Genomic DNA, 21,989 nt, shown 5'->3' with positions numbered 1-21,989 from the left:
GGCCGGTTAAACGGGCTCCTGCGGGGCCGCAGTCGCGTCGGGAGGAGGCGGCGTGCTGCCTGACCGTAACGATGCCCTTGGGTTTCTCTTCTTGTTCCCCCCCCGGCGCTCAGAAACACGCTTTAGCAGCGAAGCCCTCCCCTCGGAAGGAGAGGATGCAGACACTCGCGACGGCGCACTAAAAGCCGCGGACCAGAGCCCGTCTGCGAAGAAGAGCATCACGCAGAAGCCGGTGTGTCCGTCAGCATTTCTTTAAAAGCTGAGCTGGCAAGGAGGGTTACAGCTCACAGATCTTTTAGAAATATTTGTCTGGGGTTCTGGGGTTGCGGGGTGGTTTTTTTTTTTCCCTAGATAAGCTTCGTCTACAAATAAGGACACCCACCCCCAAATTTCTGATTTTTTAAATTAGCAGAGGTTTGTCAGTTAACAGAGATGTCTGTCAGGTTCTCGCAATACGTGGCTATCGATGAAATGTAGAAAATCGATGAAATGTGTCAAAAATGTAGAAATGAAACTATTTAAGAATTACATTTGTGAATGGATGTTTTAATTATCCTTTAAGGCTATGAATGTTAGATTTTCACTGTCTTATAGTGTATTTTTTTCCATTATATTCTACCATCCATGGAAACCCTAACTTTACTTCTTTTTATCTGGGCAAAAATTAACCAAATAAGAGGTCAAATTCTGCAGGCATTAATTGATAAATGTTTCTATTAAAGCACACTTGAAATTAGGGAGGAGTGCTGTTGAATTAAATGGGAACTTAGTTACCAAATGCAAATCTAGATTTTTTTCCTTCTAACTGAAAAATGAGAGTAACCCAAATTTCCCTGTTTCTTAGTCTAGTTTACATCTGACTTCTGAGTGTAAATTGTAAGGATTTGAGTCTGGAGAGTCAGTGCAAAATTAGTCAGTATGCAGCATTTGCTACACAGTATTTTCTTACAGATTTGTGTAATTTGAGAAGTAAATCTATTGCACATTGTCCCAGGAGTAGCAAATAATGTATATTGATAAAGAAAAGAAACAGGGCAACAGTGAAATACCCAGCTGTTACCAAGAGTTCAGTTCAAGTGAAGACCAGTTTTTTGATTCAGTTTTTAAAATTTTACTTTAATGACCATCACTAGGCACTTGTATTCTGTAAACTGATTTGGAAAGCTACATAAAAATGCAACCCCTTCAGAAAAAGCCAGTTCTTTGCTTTTCAGTATGGTTTGGTCAAGAAGCAGTTTCAGGTCCAGCATGGAAGTTAAAAAGCAGAAGTAGGAAGAAAAGAGACATTAGCCCAGGTGTTACACAGTGGGACAGAAGATGCAAGTTCAAGCCCCTGCTCTATTCAGAGGACAGTCTTTCATAGTCTAGTTAGTGCTCTTATTTTCAGAGCAAGGCTGGCTCTTAGGTGATGATAATTTAATATTTTATAAAAAGCAAAAAAGTCCAGACATTGAAAAAAGACTCTTTAAGAAAAAGTACCTGGTCCCAGGTTTTCTGTACTCTGCAGCTGCCCTAAGCACCAAGTGTGGACTCAGTCTCTAGTGTCTGTCTTGTTCAGTAGAAACTCATCTGTGTGCTTTCATGGAAATCTTCAGTAAAATTAAAAAAAAAAGAGAGCACTACCAAAAACCAGAAGGAAAATAAAATGGGGAGACATGGCATGTTGCTTCTTAACTCTGGCAGTTTCTTTCTCTATACAGGCTGGAAGAAAACTACATTGTCTGTGAAGGAGTTTGTTTACCAAGATGCATCCTTTATGCACATTATTTAGACTTCTGCAGAAAAGAGAAGCTGGAACCTGCCTGTGCTGCAACTTTTGGGAAGGTAAAGAGTAAATGTCTTCATAATTTGTTAGCCTAATTCTTTGATAGCATGATAATTTAGTACACCTGTGTCAAAATGACTCTCAAATTCACGTTTTCTACTGCTAACGTACATGCAATCAAACTAACTACACTGTTCCATATGAAGGGATTTCACGACACCACCTTAGAGGAGAGTGAAGCTGAAATTCCCTTTGATTTATTGTTATTTCGTATTAAAAAAAATGCATTCTCTCCAGAAGCTTTTTTTTTTCTCTTTTGTTGTCTTCTTTTTTGATGATGACATTAATAGGGTTCTTTCCGCAAAAGCAGATCTGACATGGAAGACGCTTTTAATTATACTAAAGGCAGTGTAAAGTGAGATGTGACACAAGAAACAATACAAGAAGGGGAATAAAAATTAATAACACAAAGAGCTCCTGAATGAAAAATTGTTGATTCATCCTCTTTTCTACCCTTCCCTACAATTAATCCTGAAATCATTTAATGAAAGGGAGAGATGTGAACTCTCCAAATTAAATCCTGAGTAGTTAGTGAAACAGGAAACCAAAAATGCTTCAAGGATCATCTTTTTTTAAACACTGCTGATCTAGTAATTGTTCATACATAGCAAAACGCATTAATTTAATTAAATAATAACAATGGATTTAAAATCCAGTTCATAAAATGTGCACTTACTAACTTCTTTCCTCTTGAATTGAATATACTGAGAAAGTGTATGTCTAATTTTCATTACACAGTTTCAGTATAAATGAGGAAGACAGTAGCTTTCCATTTAAACATTGTTTTGACAGTGATCTATCTATTAGACGTATGTATTAGATCTACCGCTATTACTGAATTACTTTTTTACTTAATAAACCTTTTGCCTTAAGCATCATTCTTTACAGGAAGAGTAGGATGTTTTTAGGGCACTAATCTCAATCTCAGGAGTCCAGTGACAGAATGTTTTGCTTGACTTGGATTAAATCACATAACATGAATTCTTTATGTGCAGCATAGAGCTAACAGAAACTTTCATAGGGTTTCAGTGAGCATAAATAAGCGTAAGACTGTCCAGCACTTCGATAGTGGAGGACACAGAAATACCTGTGAGGCAAATATTTGCTTGCTTTAACCTTCAGATCACACTTTTCAAATCAAAAATCAATTTATTTTTTGTTGTTCGACTTTGAAAACAGAATAGCTAGAGGGCAGATCTTTCCCTGGCTCTGTTTAGATCTCTGAAGCAAAAGATACAGTTGTACTTTAGGGACCTGAATGAAACAGGATCCTGGTGAAGAAAATTAGATTTTAAGTTGTAGAAGTGAAAACGGAAAGGAAGAACAGGTGGGAAGGAGTTCATGGGTGGGAAGACTGGAGGTGCACCGCGAGATGGACAAGGATGGAAGGATCCCTGCTGTGTAAAACATGCTTACTTGTTTATGTTGTGACATAAGTGTCACAAATATTTATTCATGGACTACATTACACCTTATATGTACACTACGATTTTTCTATGAAGTGATTGCTAAGAAAGTATACCAGTGTTAGAAATTAATACAGTTATTTTCTCTACAGACCATTCGCCAGAAATTCCCTCTCCTTACCACAAGGCGGCTTGGAACAAGGGGCCATTCAAAGTAAGGCACAATTATCTGTGTATCCACTTACAGAATACATTCTAGGAATGACACGTATTTCTATGCCTCCATGATATATTCTAATTGGCAGGGGGGTTTATTCATATGACAAGCTGCAAGTGATAACTTTCATGTATATGATGAAACTGATACAGAGTTTGAGTTTGAAAACATTACTGCAGGCATAATTTCTAAAATTAAACTGATTAAGCTTCTAAAACTTGTCGTTATATTTATAGAGCCATGCATTTGTTGCAAATATATGTCAAAATGTTATAGATAAAAAACATTATATAGTACATTTATCTTTGTTACAGCTGTTCATCTTTCTATAAATAATGTGCAATTTAACTATGACTTTATTTGCCTTTTGCAAATCTAACAACTTTCATTGTGTTCTCCACATAACAATATGGATTAATTTAAAGACAGTAGAAAAAAGCATTGTCTTAAACTGAGAAGAAGGTATATGTCTGCTCTTTGTTGTGAGTAGTTTATAAAAACTCTGAAAAGTACACAACCTATAGTGCAGTCATTCCATAAATAATTTATCCAATTAATACATATATTTGATCCGTGGAATATCAGGCTGTGGGAATAGATCCCAGATAATTATATATCAACTGTGGTGAAATGTTAATTAATTCTGGTTCTGGCATTATGCTTTTGGCCACGATAAAGTTGTTGTAAAACTGTGGTGAACAGTGGTAACAATATATTCCCTTACATCCACCCTCCCTCCTATGTCCTGATATCAAGACTGCTGAGGAAGGACTGATGAATTGTACCCAATCTGATTTTGGTTTTTAATAGGGGAACGCTACTTCTTAAGGAAACAAAAAACTCTGTGGTGTATTGATGTAAGGAATGTAGAGAAGTCAAAATAATGCTCTAGGGTATTCCTAGTGTCAAGCTACAAGTTAGGTAATTCTAGGAAACTTCGGTCCCTGTTTGGGGAGTCAAAAATACAAGAGTTCTCTGTATTGCCTGAAACCAAGACTGACTCTGAGCTTTTCTGAGTGTTGTGCTTTAAATTGTTACTTCAGTGTTTATCAATATCTGGTTTTAGAAAATATTTAAACCTGAATAGCGCACTCATACCACTCTACATAAAATAGTACTAGTTAAATAATTTTGTTCTTTTAAAATAACTCTTCAAAAACTTAACGTTTTCAATCCCAAATCAAATTTAGACCAGATCCTTATCTGTATATTTCTATTGATTTTGAAACAGGTTTTCCTAAAAATAAGACATTGGTATGAGGAGCAAATGAGGATAGATATTGTGTCCAGCTTTCTGTGTATACACAGAAATTAAACATTTATTATTAATGCCTACATTTTAGGAGATGCATGCCTTTAAATGTGTGAGTAGCCCTAGGATTTTTCTCATGCTTAAAATTATAAATGTGTTTATGTACTTACTGAATAAGATTCATGGAACTATCCATGACTTACAGAAGAAAGCACAAAGAGTTGATGGTTTACTGAAACAAAAGTAAACCCCAGAAGATTATCAAAGAAACATCTTGCTAATGAATAAGATGATAGAAAACTAGAATACTGGTAGTAACAGAAGAAACTCAAAACATTCTGTTTGTTTGGAAAAATCTTTATTTTGAACGACTTAGCCTTGAAAGACAAAGTTACTCTTGTCTTTCAGTAATTTATAAGCAAAACTCGAAAGGAAACTGAAAAGGCAAAAAACTACAAGATTGTGGTTTTCCTAAGTGCTTTGCAATATATTAGGACTGTCTGAAAGATGCGTTGTATACTTTTATAATTTTGGGGGGTTGTTTCATGTTGTTACACTTGGTTTTCTTCCTGCCTTAGACATATAGCCAGTTGATTCCACCTTAGTTTTGCTGAAGAATGATTAGGAGATGTGATTTGTGGATTTTAGGTTTTGTTGCAGTATAAATGAAGGTGGGGAAGAATTTAAATTCCAAATTTTTACAAAGACATTCTATTTCTTGAGTATGTCTCAAGTGTTTATTTTAAATAATCATTAATAAAAATAAAATCCAAAGGAAATAAAGCCTGCATAGAATATTTTTCCTTTTTTAACAGGGAACAGTTCTTGCACAGTCTACACAAATTTATATGACAGTCTTATAAATTTGTAATCCATTGATTTTTTTCAGGAGAGAGTACACAATCTGTATTATATAGAGGAAAATTGGAACTGAAGTTCATTTCTCTTTTTGTAGATGACCTATAGATGCTGAATAGAGGGGTTTTGAGGAGACTTACTATTAGAGAAGTTATTTATAGGCAAAAAGAGGGATTTCATATATTGCCTGCTGTGGTGAAGTTCAGCTATGGTTACAGGCATAAGGTGACATAGACTTAGTCAGCTTCGCAGATGGATATTTGCTGCTGGTGTTGTGTTTAAGTTTTTAGGAGATGTGGCATTCACAATCTCTGCAGGAATATTTGGCAGCCTACTAATTCATCAATGTCTTGGTTAAGTAAGTCTTAGTCAGGTTCATAACCTAACATATTTTGAGAATCACTTTCAAGTTATAATGAATGAGAGAATACAAGTGGAAAAGTCTCCCAAGTGCTCACTGTATTTTTGATCTGACATATCTAATAAATTGATAAACAAGATCCAGTCAGGATCCAAACTTCCAAAACATATCATGTGTCTGCATAATTTAAAGCACAGTAAGTCAATGTCTATTAAGTAAAGGGGTATGTTTCAAATCTAGTTTTTGACATGGGAATCTAGGTACAGAACTAATTGTGTTGGGACATGTGTCACTATATGCCCCTTTTCTCTAAGACATTTAACAGTTTTAGCACAGAAATACCTCATGCCCAGCATTTCTTCAGCAGATCCCATATCCCTTCTGTCCTTGGTGGTATTATGTGCCATATTTTCATATGGATTAACTGTTCTTGAACAATTTCCTCAAAGGGATGAGGCATTAGCAGGTTTTGTTTGAACGGCATTTGTTTCTTCTTATTTTTTTTCATCAGAGTTTTCCTCAGAGACTTTTCCTCTGCAGTTGTCATTTCCACTAAGGTACATTTACATTGTTCTTGCTGTGCAAGAAAGGGCCTCACAAAAGGCACAAATGACAATATCTCCAGTTCAGAGACTGAATACAGCAGCAAGTAGTCATAGAGAAGTGGCAGTATAAAATAAAAATCTCTGATTATTATTTGTCTATATCTGATGTTGTGGAGCATATTCCCCTCAGAACCACAGTCTCACTGAGGAGCAAATTCATTTCAGCTTTCACCAGGTAGCTGTTAGTCCCACAAGTGTCATTTACAGAAGTATTTCCATGAAATTAATAGGGAAATTAAGGGACTGTTCATCAGTTTCAGTAAATGATTAGTTACCCTCTGCTTTTATGTCAGCATGGACTCTAAATGTTGTAAGTTGTTTCTGTGTGGAACAAAACTGGGTTACTGGGACCGGTAAGAGACGCTTCTTACTAGCAATTAAATCCTATTTTTTTAAGCATGGTAGTGTAGTGACATTGTTTTTTTCTATTGTTGCTATCATTATTTCGATATAATGTTAGAAGGAGCAGTAATAGTACTAACTATTCCTGACAGTGATGTTTTGTATTGTGGTATTGCCTAGGAGCTCTGATCATCATCCAGGGCTCTACTGAGCCAGATGCTGCAAAAGCATGAAAGGAAAAAGACAATTCCTCTCCAATGGAAGCATTGTTCTTATATTGCAAAGAAAGGCTAACTCCCCAGGAACAGAGTTCCTTGCTGCGCACTGCATGCATACACAGTAATGTATCGATAGAGCCTGGCTGTGGTCAGAAGAAAGCAAAGAAAATCAGTTCCCTTTTCCATCATCTTCAAGGTGACAGAAGTTGTTTTTCTCCCACACCAAAACAAGGCCAAGCTCTTTCTAGCATTCTCATGAGCACGAATTGGATTTGAGAAAGAACTGCTGCTCTAAGGTGTGGGATACAGGTGCTACTCTAAGGTGTGAGATGATACATGAATGTTAGTTCCTCCTCTGATTCCAAGCAGCATTTGTCATCTCCTGTTCTGGGCAAAGGAGAGACTTAAAAATGGGTCTAATAAATCCTAGAACTCTGAGTCAGAGACTGTCTCTCTGTGTTTACGTCCAACAAAGCATTTGTACAAAAGTGTCAATACGAAAACACTCATTTAAACACTTGGCCAAGAAGGTACAATACATCATTGAACACAATTTTGTTAAGAAAGTTCATTCATCTCTCATATGCCCATGCTAATCACTCCAGACAGGGGAAGTTCTCTATATGCCTGCTGAGTGGAAGAAGAACCAGCACAATAAATACTGCAAACTGCTCTCTTAGATTAGTATTTCATAAGCAACAGTTGTCTGTGCAGCAGATTCTGCTGCATAGACAAATCCGCCTTTTTGCATAGGTAATGTTGAACATACTGTGGTCGCTACTAGAATTCAGTTATAATCTTCATGGTGCATGAATTACCTGGAGCAGCTATTCGGGAAAACGTACATACTGCTGAGTCCATACACCCAGAAAACTGTTTGAGCTCAAGTTACAATTTAATTTCTTTGTAGACTTTGATCAATGATGAATCTTAGCTTTTATCCATCATGTCTGAAAACTATTATCTTACTTATTAGGAGTGATTTAGTGGGTTAATAAAACTGATATGGCAGCTGGCCCCGTGATAACAAGTTATTGCAAGTCCCTGAACAGCTTAAGCCTATCATTTCCTTATCAGCTATCATTTGTGTCATTGTATGCTAAAACCAGGTCTACTAGTTGTGTAGGAACATATGTTACAACAAACCACTGAAATTAAAAGAGGAAAGCAGTTCAGTTTGTTTTTTAAAAGGTTTGTTACAAAAATTGAGAATAAGTTCCTTATGATGACTGGTCTGATTTTATTAATTATACAATAGAAATATAAATAGTAAAATACATAGATACTGTACATACACATAGAAATATGCATATAAGGAGACAGAAGGAAGGTACTTGAAGTTGTAGGTTAAAGATGTTATCGGTGTGTCTGGGATGGGGATACTACTCTCAACAGGGAGTCCAAAATAAGCTATTCAGCTAATTACTTTGGCTTGTAAGAGAATAAAAATCTTCATATCTTATTACTCTGTGAAGTATGCCAGACAGAGCTTGAAAAGTAGAGGTTATAATTTTTTTCATTGCTTTTGTGTCATGACTGGAAAGCTGTATTTTTTAGTACTAAAAATTCAACTACACAAATCGCTGAAGAAAATCAGAATAACTCCTATGCCTTTAAGACACACTAAATACGTATTGAAATATCTATTCTCTACATAACAAAATGTCACAGTGGTGAATTCTGATATCTTGGGGCAGTCCAGAGCAGGAACAAGTATATCTCCTACTACTGGAAACCTGAGAATCCAAATCCATTCCTGTTTCTGGCCCAAATATGTTAATATGAATTAAATGTTGAATAATCTAGATATTGAATCCTAACTTTGTAAAGAAGTAATGCTTTTCCTTGCCTCTGGCCCACTCCAATTTTAGCAGGAGGGAATTCCAAATTTCTGGTGAAAGTGTGAAGTTTTATTTTTAGAATTTAAAAAATGACGTGATTGAAACTGGGAAATTTAGGGTGTTGGAATGAGATGTAGGCAACTGCTTGCTTATGTGGCTAATGACAAATGTGCAGATAACATTGTTAAAGAAGCAGTCACAGCTCTATTTTGTTTTTCATCCTGTTCAATGCACAACCTTTGCAATGTCAAGACTAAGTAAATGCTATTATTTCAAAGAATTCATACATGTATATTTTCAATACTTCCTGTGTCACATCTAAAATTACTTCATTTTCACGAAAGAAGAAAAAATGTTCATGCCTTTAGCATTTGTGTCAGAACTCTGTCAAATATTAGGAATTTCCAGGTCTTTGGCCCAAGTCTATCGGTTTAATATTCCTAGAGCAAAAGTAGTGGTTGAAAACCTTCAGGACTTTAATTCACAACATAGGTGACACAGTACTATATGTGAAACGGAGGACAACTGTCTAGCATTATGGCATTTAATGAAAGGTCCCATTGGCATCCTAAACCACCTTGAGGTGTCACTTTGCTTTGATCAGCCAACTCCAACTTTAATGGATAAAAAGGGAACTCCTATGAGCAGATGGTCCTGTGTCTGAGCTTCTGAGTATTAACAGGTATTTAAAAATGGTCAGTTCACCACATCACCACCCCTCAGAAAAATACACTTACAGGGCAAGAAAACTTACCAGGAAAAGGCGAGAAACTTTTGGCCTTCCTGTGGGTCGCCAGGTACTACTGCGATCTAGTGGTGTTATGTAGACTCATCAGTTTCAGGCAAACAGTAAAAGCTATGATGTTTAACAGCAGCCACTTTCTGTCACATTTCTTGGCTGTAAAATCCTGAATGCACGCAACAGTCTGTCCAGAAACAGAATGACTATTTCAGCCGAGATTTTCAAAGCTACCTAGGCTAAGCAAATACATCATTCTAATGAACATTTTCTTAAATATCATTTGTATCTCATGCCTTTAGTCAGCTTTGTAAATATAAAGCATTTGAGGGTTTTGTTCTTATCTGTGACTGTCCCATATAAGAACCAACAGTAAGATTGTGATTTTTTTTTTAATGGGCATCACCAGGAACAGCAGAGATGAGCTGAAAACTTTTGTTTATGTGTTCTATGAACTATTTGCTGGGGGCTTTGTGTCTTAAGAGTGCATTTCTTCAAGCTTTTGAGAAGTTTCAGTGAAATTAGTGCAACGCATTGCAAAGTGTTACCTCTATGTTAGGCTTGGTTTACGTGCAGTGTACTTGAACTACAAGTGTTATTTTGAAGCAGTTCAGTTAAACCAGCTGCCACAGTGTTTTCAAGCTAACTTTAGTAAAAAACAAATGATCCTGAGTATACTGTCTGTAACATTCTTAGACAAATTTGGTTTAACACAATCAGTTTTTAAACCTATTGAGTGGAATTTATAAGACAGGGCCTATCACCTTTGATAGATGAACTCAAGCAAACTTTGCTATGACTGGTAAAGAAAGAGCTGCCCCCAGCTTGCTCTCCTGCCCTTCTCCTAGAAGGTCACTTCTTTTGTAGCAGAATCAGTGGAAAGTAATAAGTATCTACTGCACAGCCAGTTTTCTTAGCACCCATCCACCCTCTTGAGTGTCTTTGGTTAAGGTGCTGGGCTCAGCACTGCAGAGGCTGAGCAATAGGTACGTTTCCTTCTTCCACCTCTGTTTGGGAGCAATAATTTCCAGGAGAGCAGCAAGGGAGACAAATGTGCATGAGAACTGCTTAAGCAGCTAAATAATTCAGCAGAGTCAGTCACCCTACAACCTGAGAGAACAATGCATGAATAACATGTTAGCATTTTTAGTTATAGGAGGCTGAATACTAATTTATAGGGTACACCGACGAGTTATTTTGAACTGAAAAGTGGGACTGTCTAAATGTAACAGTGGTAAGCCTGATAAAATAAACCTGGTAGATCAAAGCCAGCACCCTTTCAACAAACAAAGTAAAATGAAAGAGAACGTACGTTAGGGAAAAGAGATGTAACATGTTTCTAGGAGATTTGCTGCTCCAGGTATGTTCTTGTAAGAGAGTGAGTGTTTTAAATTTAAAGAAGACCCCAGCCTTGAGTTTTGGATCAAATCATGACAATACTGTTTTCTGTGAGACCAGATTTTGTTCCATGTCCGTGAAAGGAATTGGTAGACACTGTTAAGAAAAGTTTTCAGAAAGCATTGAAAATCAATTTGACAGTTTGCTTTACTTGACACGTCGCTCATAAACACTCCTCTTTTTTTTCCACAGGTATCACTATTATGGAATTGGCATTAAAGAAAGTAGTGCATATTACCACTCTGTGTATTCTGGAAAAGGCTTAACCAGGTACAGTAACGTAACTTCTGAGATTTAGTCAGGTCTAACTTTCACCTTCTCTTAGGAAGGTATTTGTAGGACAGTAATTGTTGTTGATGCCAGAACTAGTATTGCTGCGTATCTCAATGTCTGGCATTCCCAGATTTAGGCAGCAGTTTTCTCCCTGAAGACATGGATTTTGTTTTAACAGGTTGATCTAGATCTTTTGCTAGTATCATCCAGTATGGCCCCACCTCAGTCAGTGTAGAGCTGCATCGACTTATGCCAGCAGAGGCTTTGTTCAAGGTAGTGTAAGGCAGCAAAACACTATTTCCAGAACGCTTGTCTCGTTTTGTTTGCTTGTGTGTCACCCTCTGAGTTCTTTCCCCAGGACAGCTTTCCATTATGAAATGTCTGGAGAATGGTGTGAAGCTGGCACCTGTGGGCAGGAGGGAGGGGTCAGTGTAGATTAATATTTACAGGTCCTTTGACTGGCTAATATCAGTTTAAACCTAACCCAGGAAGCTCTAATTATATTTATTTAAGGGACAGCTAGCAGGATCAATACATTACGATAGCTGCCTGTTGGTTTGCCAAAGATTAATAGTTCGTAAAACAAATGTCTCTGTTCACATATGGCTTGAATGACGGCTTTCATTGTCTACGGCAGTATACCTGTATAAGTGGGGACTCTGAGAAAGGAAAGGAATAAATGAGTTTAAAATCACACATAGAAAAATCAGCTGCTGGCAGATTTAGGTTATATTCAAAGAGACTTTTCCCAAACAACAGGACAAGTGTGAAAATCGAGGGTAACATTGTCAATGATGCTTAAAAGGAGGGATCTCTCCGCTGCAGGACTTAAGGTATAATAGACTGGAATATGCTATTTCCTTGTCCAGTATCTATCCAGAGCTGCGGAGGTGTTGCTGGTACACCGTGAGAAGAGGTTCTTTCATAATACAGAATTATCTTGAACAAATTGCTCATTTAATTGACGAAAAGACAGTTACTTTCATTTAAGGGTATATAATCACTCTTAGTCCTCAGCTTTATGTCAGCCAGTGCCCTTTTCATGTAAAGCTCTTGTAGTTGCACAATCTAGCAGCAATGAATGCAAAGAAAGTGGAGGTTCTGCAAAATTCCCCACAGCTGGAATTCCAGTGGTATACGCTTGCATAAAAATGGCATAGATACTCTCTAAGATTTTCAGGAGTACTCACTAGATTCACTAGATTCACTAGTTAGGAACCTTTTCTTTGTGTTAAGACTTGTGCTGTCATGTATGAAATGTTGAATTTTCAGGGTCCAGCAGTCAAATTGCCTCCCTAGCTGATTTAGAACAGAAGCTCAAATGCTCATTTTGCACAGTCTGGGCCATCACTGTGGTTGGATTTGCCTGTGTGAAGAGAATGACGCAGTAGCCTGGGGTTAAGAACAAGCTTCTGGATAAGGAAAGAGTCAGGCAGTGCAGGGATTCAAAATTGAGAGTGAATCTCCCAGTTGCTGGCTGCTGCATATAATGATCCATCATAAAATCTGTCCTTTGTCTGATGTCTGTTCTGGTAGGTGAGCTATAAAGATGGTTCCTGGATCAAGCTTGGGGCAGAAATAGGCAGGGAAAATATATGGGTTGATAATGGTACCAGAGCACACCATGACCATGCACAAATATAGGCATATGGAGGCCTTTACCACAAGGCTTGCACGTTAGATGGCAGCTTGTCAAAAGATTAGAAGGGGCAATGGGCCTCAGTTTAGTTGCCTAAATATAGGCCTCTACTGCCATTTCAAATTTAATTGGCATTCATGTATTAATATTTAGGTAATTGAGCTGAGTACAATAGTCCTTAAATGCAGGGTTGCAGATGCCTGAATCCTTAAATTCCACTGTAAATTTGACCTCCTGGTTCCTTTAAATATCAAGCCTTGCACTGTGAAAGGAGCATACCTAAGACCAAAAATCATTACTGTCTGCAGCACTGTATGAAGGGTAGCTTTAGCTAGCAATTAAGACTCTGGAGGAGCAATGCTAGCAGATGCTGCCTCACGTTTTTGCTGTACATTCTGTGTACGTTTTGCTGCACATGTGGAAATCCACAGTCCATAACAAATACATCCAGCTATGAAGCTAATTAGCTCCACGTTGTAATCAACTGAGTGATGCCGCCTTTCAACTCATTTATTAACAACCAGGGGAACTCTGTAGGTAACATATGCTGGATAATCATGTGATGGGAACTGTCAGGTGCCTGTGCCTGGCCTGGGCAGGAGGAATTCCACAACCGCTCAGCCTCTGGTTTCTGTCCTGCCAGCAGAGCATCTCAACAGCATGAAGTCACAATATTGCTGCTAATAATTATAAGACTTCATGTTGCCCACAGTATCTTATTAGTTGGCAGCTAGCAGAACAGGGAATAACAATAATCAAACAACTTTTATCATTATACTGATCCATTAGAATCTCTATCATTACACATTCTCTAGTTTAGTAGTTATAATTTAAAATGTGTGTTTTCTAATTTCTGCACTGAAGAGTTGCCTGATAGTCCAATGACTTCATTGGCAATCTCTGCGTTGGACTCTTAATAGGACATTCACTATACTGCAACACGTTTTTGACAGTTAATGAATCTTTGATCTCAGAAATGCATTTCACCTGCATCAAAATAATACTGTGGTGAAAAAGAATGGAAAATTGCTATGATTTCTTCATTTTCCTGAGAATTGCAGATTCTAGATAAATTTTTTTTACTCTGAATTTACTCAGCAGTATCAAAAACTTTATGTATTTCCTTGTAAAGACCTTATGGACTTGCACCTATGCTGCCCTTTTGATATTTGTGAAGTTGCAAAGACCCAAAGAAAAAACTGAAACTGGGTTTTATGCTTTGCTGTTTGGTCAGTGATCTGAATCTTCATGTTTTAGAAGACATCAGTAGGTTTCCCAATATCCTCAGGCACTTGCAAACCAATGGAAGAAGTTAAGAAAAAAGCATGATTTTGATTATAATTATATTTGGAGAAATGTGATCATTTTTCTAATGGATCTATTTTATATATCTGTATTATATTTATATATATATATACAAACTCTAAAAATGTTTTGCTTATGAAAAAATAATCAAACGTGTTTATTTTCAAAGGTTCTCTGGAAGCAAGTTAAAGAATGAGGTAAGTGCTGTAGTCTGTTTCCTTTCACTTCTGTTATAATCCAAATATTATGTGACCTGTGGTTTTCTTCACATTAATTTCTTTGAGAATTACAGCAATTTTTTTCATTAAAGATGAGACTGTATAACCTTTTTTTCATGAAGCTGAGTGTATGCTCCTCTAAATATTCAAAGGAAAATAAGATTGAAAGGCACCTTCTGGGGTTCCTGTTCCGGTCCAGTTCCCCATAACCACAGAGGTTCATAATAGACCCTCTTAAGCAAAGGATCAAGCTCTAGCTTAATTTTTTGCATCCATTACTTTTGCGGGAGGGCTTTTTCAGAATCTCATTTGTCTGATTGGAAGCCAAAAGATGTTTTTTGGAATAAACTGAATTTTATACCTCCTGGTCAGGGTTGTCTTTCTCTATTTCTTGCTCTTCATGACATTTTCCTGTGATATGTCTTTTCGCTGCTTTTGCTTGCTAGATGGAACAAGCAGCAGCTTTTGGTTACTTCTGATCAGCCTTATAGCCTTTCACTGTACTTGTTCCGATTTGAATACCTTTATAGAAAAAAAATCAGGCTTAAAGTCTTGTAAATGGCATGTCTCAAATTTCTATTGGAAATATCCCTTCTGATGAACCCTAGAACTGCGTTTGGTTTTTGTTTGTTGGCTTTTTTCCCCCCACAGGTAGCCTACATTTTCACTACTGTATACTACGGTATAGTCACTGTCATTCTGGTCATATTTATACTAGAAAATTATGGATTATTGTACATTAAGGTTAAGGATTGCTCCCAGGATTGTTCTTTGACACTGAGTTCAACTGGCATGGAATAGCCTGCATCCATATTATTAAACTCCTGAACCCACAAAACAACATAGGCACATCTCAGCCACATTGCCACGGAGAAAAGTCCCTAGCATGCAGTAAATGTTGAAGCATGACACGGAATTGTTTGGGAGACTGCTAATTGACATGGGCCAAAAGAATGCCAGGGGCCATTCTGAATCATGCTGTTCCAGTATTACCTGGGAATGTTTCCTGACACCATTTAATTTACCAGACTAAATATGCCCTCTGTGATCAACTGATACACAGCAAGTCTTTCTCCTTTTTCATTTCCAGATAAACAACTCCTAGCTGATAGCAGAAATTCTTATTGGTCCCTGAGAGTGTAGCTTTGCTGTATTGATTTTCATCCCCTTTATTGCCATTATCTCAAAGCCATCCAGATCTTTCTACATGACCTCTTGGTCTTCCTCTTTATTGATGATTTAATTAGCTTATGTCAGCCAATTTAATCTATGAAATGTTCAATGAGATCAGCCCCAGGTCTGATCTTTGTGAATCTTCACTTCAATCCCTTTTCAAGCCAGTAGTTTCCCTGTCAACACAACTTGTTAGCACTTCAGCTGGAGTCCGTTTCTTAAACATTTTACATTCTTGTACTAATCCCCATTCTCACCAGCATAACTAATCATTTCCCATGGTGACACCACGTCAAGTATTTTAGTGAGGTTCAGGTAGATTAGATCTGCTGCATTTTCCCTGTTCAGATAATCAGCTATCTTATCAAAGAAAGATAGTGCTATGCCATGGGATATCCCCAACGTATTCAAGGACTCATGAGCACTACTACAGCATTCATTCTTTAAGAGTTTTGGGGTGGAAAATTTCTGGTTCGCTTGGCATAAACGAATGCACATTTACTTCCATCTCTGAGGTGGCATTCCCAGTCTGCTTGGAAATTGACAGTCCCATAAACCTGTCTTGTTTCTGCCTCAAAGTTCAATACCTTCGTCCTCCCAGAAAAAGAACCACAGAGAAGTCAGTGGAAATAAGTGAGAAAGGGCACATCAGTATGAGTTTTTGATTGGCTAGCTCTGTGTTGTCTGCAATTATTCAGGCAGGTTTTAAAAGAAAAAAGCTGCTTTCATGGTCAAAACTGAATTTTAACCATCTCAGCGTACTGAAAATTTGGCATCATACTTTCCATTAAAGTGAACAGGTGATATATCCTTATTCATTTGCTTGAAAATACACGCAATTAGGTATTCCAGAAAGATTTACAATGATTGCATAAGGTGTAATTCTCAGTAGGAACATAAAGACATTGAAAAGATGTTAAAGCACTGATTGTCTAAATATACTGAGTAAATGGCATTTGAATGAACACTTATTGAGTGCCAGGGACACTGTTTACTTCTGGTATGTTTTATCACATTTTCTAGTATTCTCTCTGTAGGGGGAGATATCAGCAAATTCTTTTATCTAAACCAGTTAGTGCACCATTAGAGTCTGCATGGTTAATTAGGCAGATAATATTACTGTCATTATCTTAATGTTAAATGGCCATTAGAAACAGATGGCATTAAATTGAAAGGGCAAGTGGCAGTGGGTTAAAATAGTAAGCCTAGAACTGAGGCACAGTCATATAAGTCCATTAGCAAGGTAAAAAACATTGCAGATTATCTTCTCTTAAACCTCCCACCACCATCACTGCCTTCTTTTAAATGAACTAATCCCTTTTAATCAGAGCTTTTAATATATTTCATGGGTAATTGCATAATAGAATAATTGAGATTACTCCTGTTATTAAAAAAAACAAACCTCCTGATACTGATAGGCAATTATAAAACTGCAAAATATTGACATGAAGAAGTACTAATGTTTCTAAATTTCTACTAATGTTTCTAAATTTCTACAATTTCTTTGACTTAGAGCTTTATATGTATTTGAATAGTAGATAGCACAGGCAAAGTGTGTTTATATAATGTATGCTTTCTTTCCTTGCTGTCTGTTTTGGCAGACATCTCACCCTATAAAAATAGGGATATATATATGGTGAATAGGTCAGTTACAGCTATAGTTTTCTGAATCAGTATTTGAGAGAATTTCACTTGAAACTGGCCTCCAATTCATGAGTCAACATCTATAGGAAAATACTCCCTTTTGCACACTTTTATGTTACACTATATACCTACTATTCCCACTTCAGTGAAATCTGACTGTGTGCAAAGGGAAAGGAAAAGGGAAAGCCTAGGAAAAGCCTAGGAAAAGGCCACTTCAAGTACCAATCAAATGCCTCGTGCATGGTCATAAATACCATCCATTAGTACACAGGGAGTCTGCATGGAAGTAGTGGATTTACCGCAGGAATATGCAGAAAGCCTGCTCACGGCTCCGTACACTGCCTTGACGTAAGGACTGGGTGGGCTAAAATGGGACAAAGGGTTTCAGCCAAATAGTCTTCTCTAGCTTTGAACGCAATCCTATGAGAATAAGTACAATGCAGTCAGTAAGGACAGAGTCATAATACAAATTTTATTGCTTCTCTTGAGGATGAGGGTTTCATCTTAATTATATCATTTGAGAGCTTAATAAGCGTAACGTGGTGTGCATTATAAATATAAGCATAGTAACACTATATCACTACAGAATGTTACTGCTTAGCTTTACTGAGAAGTAGACTAAATCAGATTTTGTGAGAGTATTAGGTTAGGAGTCTAAACAAGGGTAGATTTACCATATATTGCTTCACGGTCAGTATCCACACATACAAGGATGCTTGTTGTTTCATCCTTCAATCCCATTGCTCCAAAGGCTATCATCTAATAATTATTCAAGATCTTTTCTCGGTCTGTAACTAGTACAAGATGTGTCTACGATATTTCAGATGTCACAAGCTAAAGAGGCTTAAGAGGTGAACTCTGAGAACTAAAAGAAACTCTCAGATCAGCAGAATTTAGCATAATTCAGAAGGAGTTTATTTTGTCTCCAGGTCAGCATTGACCGTGTCTCAACAAAGTAACTGGAGAACAGTAAACGGCTGGGAATATCATTCTTATTGAGATATGAAACTGGGGCTTCATGTCAAGTCTGTCACAATCAGAGAGCGCTATATAATAAATACTTAGTTCAGAAGTGTCCATAGACCCTACATACCATCACATCCATAACACCATAAAATGTTATCAAACTTTATGATAAACTAAAATAGTGGTTACCATAGTAAAACAGCAGAAATCGCTATTGCCGTGCTATCAGAGCAGGAAGAGAGCAGGGAAGAAAAATAATATCTCCAGTACCCTAGATCTTTGCACTAGAGAGATATACATTAAATAAAACTTAGCGTCTCCCTGAGGATATCACAGTCTGTACTGTAGAAGAGAGTAGTATTCTACTTCAGTTTTTAAACATAGATTAAATCCAAAGCTTGTAGAATTCCATGAAGTAATGTGGCTCAAAGGCTGCATCACTCTGAAAACTGTATTTGGTGGAGTTTAGATCTAGGCACATATTTAATTACCTTCCTGGGCTGGAATCCAGATCTGGATAAGCATCAGTATTTTGGAAGGATTATCTAAATGTAAGTATTCTGGAACGTTGAGAGACTCATGAGATAATATGCAAGTTTAGCATGAATTGTTGGTTTCAGTTGAATCTATATTAGCTATTTCAATGTTCCTGTTTTTTCCCTTCCATTTCAGGGCGGTTTCACTCGTAAATATTCTCTGAGTTCCAAAACTGGAACACTCCTCCCAGAGTTTCCAAGTGCTCAACACCTTTTGCTTCAAGGGTGCATTTCTAAAGACAAGGTAAAATGTGAGCTACTTCTCTTCCAACTTGCAGATCAAAAATTGCCACAGAATGTTTCTTCATATCTTAGCCTTTGAGGTATTGACATGAAAGAGCCAGAAATGTCCATAATCAAACAGAGGTGACTGATTTATAGAGGGGGCAAACCTTTACTAACACCGATTAACTGGCTTTCCACTGGAAAGGTGGTTGAATTATTTACCTATTAACTGACCTAGTATTTTACAAACTGATGGTATGTAAGACGGGGAGAGCAAAACAAACAAATAACTGAGAGTCGTGTTCATTCCAAATGCCTTTGGATTTAAGGTAAATTTTGCTCTGATTAGATCAGAACAAATAATTCACCACAAATAATTAGATGAACTTTACTCTCATTCATTAATTGTTTGAAAAGAGACTGTGAAAATCTCAGCATATTTTTTTTTTAAATTAGTAAAAACATATTCCTCAAATCAATACTCAGTATTGCTTATCCTAAGGATAACTGTTCAGTTAGAAGCATTGCTGGCATATGTTTTATGTCTTTGACTCCTTGCCTGTATGTTATGTCTCTGTTGTTTCTGGTCACATTACAGGCTGCTACATCCCTGAACTGGCTAGAAACCTTTTGGTACACATTGTGAACTCTCCAGTTTAGGCTCCAGTACAGCTCATGATGGTGGCTGTCTTGAGATATGTTGCTTTAAAGGTTTTTTTTTTTTATGAGCCCTTCCTCTTAAGTTTGTTCCGTGAAAGTAGTGAAGCCTAGGATTCCTGTTGTGAGGAGCTAATCAAAAGAAGCCGTCTGTAGTACAGAGATCTTAGCTGGAAATCTTACAGTTCCTAAAGAAAGCCCAAGAACTGGTGTACTCAACAGCGTGCATCACCTGCTGCTATAGTCTCCATCAGTGAATTGGCACCGCTCATATATACAGCATTCTCATAACAATTAAATCCAAAGAGCATTTGGGGTTCCTTGCAGACCCAACACAGCAGTGTAAGCAAAACTGAGTTTTACCACACCAACAATGAAGAAAAAGACGCAACTCATTTTCTCTTCATTTTTGGGTCAGCAGCATGTAATTGCTCTGATGTTGGGACCAGATGATGGGAAAGCCCAGCAGGGCTTTGCAGGGGACTCTGTCTGGGGACAGACTCATGGAGTTATGAGGAGGCTGTGGGAAGAGACATGAATTTCTGTGTGTCTCCCTCTCTCTCTTTCCTTGCTGCTCTTTCCTCATTCTTTGTTCTCTTATTTCCTGTTTTCTTTCCTTACTGTCTTTCCCCTTCTTCACCTTATCTGACAAAGGGTTATTGAACCTAAGATATTTAGGTGCTCTGTTGAAGAGAGCCCGTACGTGAAGTTTGACTCCTGCATTAAACTCCTAAGAAATTGCATGCAACTGATGTCTCTGGAGAGTCCATAAATGTAGCAGTCTGCACTAAAATAGATTGATAATTTCTGCATTTTATGTTTCTGAAGAACTTACCCAAACTTTAAACTTCCATCAACCCCTTCCAAAAAAATTCTTTAAAGTGTTCTTGAATCTCTCCCTTTGCCATTGTTTTTCAAAGATATGTAGTTACAGAAGCAACTCTGAAAGTCAGCAAGGTCAGTTTTGAAAGAAAACTGTATGCTAAACCTATTGAAATAAGGTGGTACTAGGTTCATTCGAAACTTGATATTGGTTTGCTGGAGAAGTTCACAAGCTGTAACAAACTTTCTGTGATTCTGGACCATAAGAATGGTTTTGCTAGCATTTTTCTTTCCTTAAGATACTTTACAAAATTCTTGTTTTATAATTTGCTACAAATTAAAAAATTTACTACCATTTTTTACAAAGTATTGTAATACCTCTGCACAGTTATTAAAATAAGGGAACACGCCACTCAGATAAATTAGCCTGGTGAGATGAAAGGAAGTTTTGCTTTTTAAAGTTCAGTTCTTGTAAGGCAGTGATTAAACTTTGACCAAATGACTGGCAGCTATTTTCTCATTTGTCCAACTAGATGATGTTTCAGAACACTCATAGACGCCTATAGTAGCCTAATGATTAACTTGCACTACTCTTTAGGATTAATCTTAGCTTCAGAAAGGTGAATTTACTTTACCATCTGACTGACTAATCTAGCTATTGCCTGACTTTGATATGCACGTTTTCACAGTGTATACAGATTCAGACGCTACATTTCTGACAACAGCATTGAGACTTACAGATGTCGATAAAAACTAGAGATGAGTGACCTCCTCATCACTTCTGGATTGTACAGACTGCCTATTTGTAAATATGCATTGTAATGCAGTTTATATTCTATATTTAACTACTAGCTACAGAAAGCAGAAGCCTAGATCACTATAGCAGTAAAGGAGAGAGCTAAGAAACTCTGTTTAATCTTTCTTTCTTCCAAAATAGGTAGATACTCTTATCATGATGTACAAAACACACTGTCAGTGTGTCCTTGACAATGCAATTAATGGGAACTTTGAAGAGGTAAGGTTGTTTGAACACACATTCTTGGTATATATGCACAGGGAGCCTAGAAAGCATTATTTATGTCCATGAATCTGGTTCCTACTCCTTTAGATTCAGCATTTCTTATTACATTTTTGGAAAGGAATGCCTGACCATCTTCTTCCCCTGCTTGAAAATCCCATCATTGTTGACATCTTCTGTGTTTGTGACTCAATACTGTATAAGGTAAGTTAAGCATCTAGCTACGCGGATAATCTCAACCACGTTACAGCTTTTGCTTGTGTAAAAACAGCGTTGAAGTTAGAATAACAGGATGCCATGACTGCTTTTTGCCTCCTACCTGTGTAAATGAGCAAGGATTCCACTGAAATCAAGAATGTAAAACTGGCACATATAAGAGCTGAACGCCAGTCTTAGCTCTACTGCACACTTGATGTGTCACTACAGGCAGCGCACTAACGGTGAAATCCTG

At 37.3% G+C, this 21,989-nt stretch overlaps 1 protein-coding gene across 1 annotated transcript in view; it reads left to right on the top strand.

Moving 5' to 3' along the window:
* The window catches only part of RFX6 (regulatory factor X, 6), a 44,665-nt gene that overhangs the window by 7,644 nt on the left and 15,032 nt on the right, over positions 1–21,989 (top strand). Inside the window, exons 2-9 of the mRNA XM_009325692.1 lie at positions 33–232; positions 1,684–1,824; positions 3,384–3,445; positions 11,255–11,332; positions 14,449–14,476; positions 18,953–19,060; positions 21,458–21,535; positions 21,629–21,742. Coding sequence (XP_009323967.1) covers positions 33–232; positions 1,684–1,824; positions 3,384–3,445; positions 11,255–11,332; positions 14,449–14,476; positions 18,953–19,060; positions 21,458–21,535; positions 21,629–21,742 — 809 coding nt within the window. The remainder of the gene's footprint in view (positions 1–32; positions 233–1,683; positions 1,825–3,383; positions 3,446–11,254; positions 11,333–14,448; positions 14,477–18,952; positions 19,061–21,457; positions 21,536–21,628; positions 21,743–21,989) is intronic.

Source organism: Pygoscelis adeliae, unplaced genomic scaffold (genome assembly GCF_000699105.1).
Source record: "Pygoscelis adeliae isolate BGI_AS28 unplaced genomic scaffold, ASM69910v1 Scaffold54, whole genome shotgun sequence".
Classification (NCBI taxonomy): domain Eukaryota; kingdom Metazoa; phylum Chordata; class Aves; order Sphenisciformes; family Spheniscidae; genus Pygoscelis; species Pygoscelis adeliae.
This window is presented reverse-complemented; position numbering and strand designations above follow the sequence as displayed.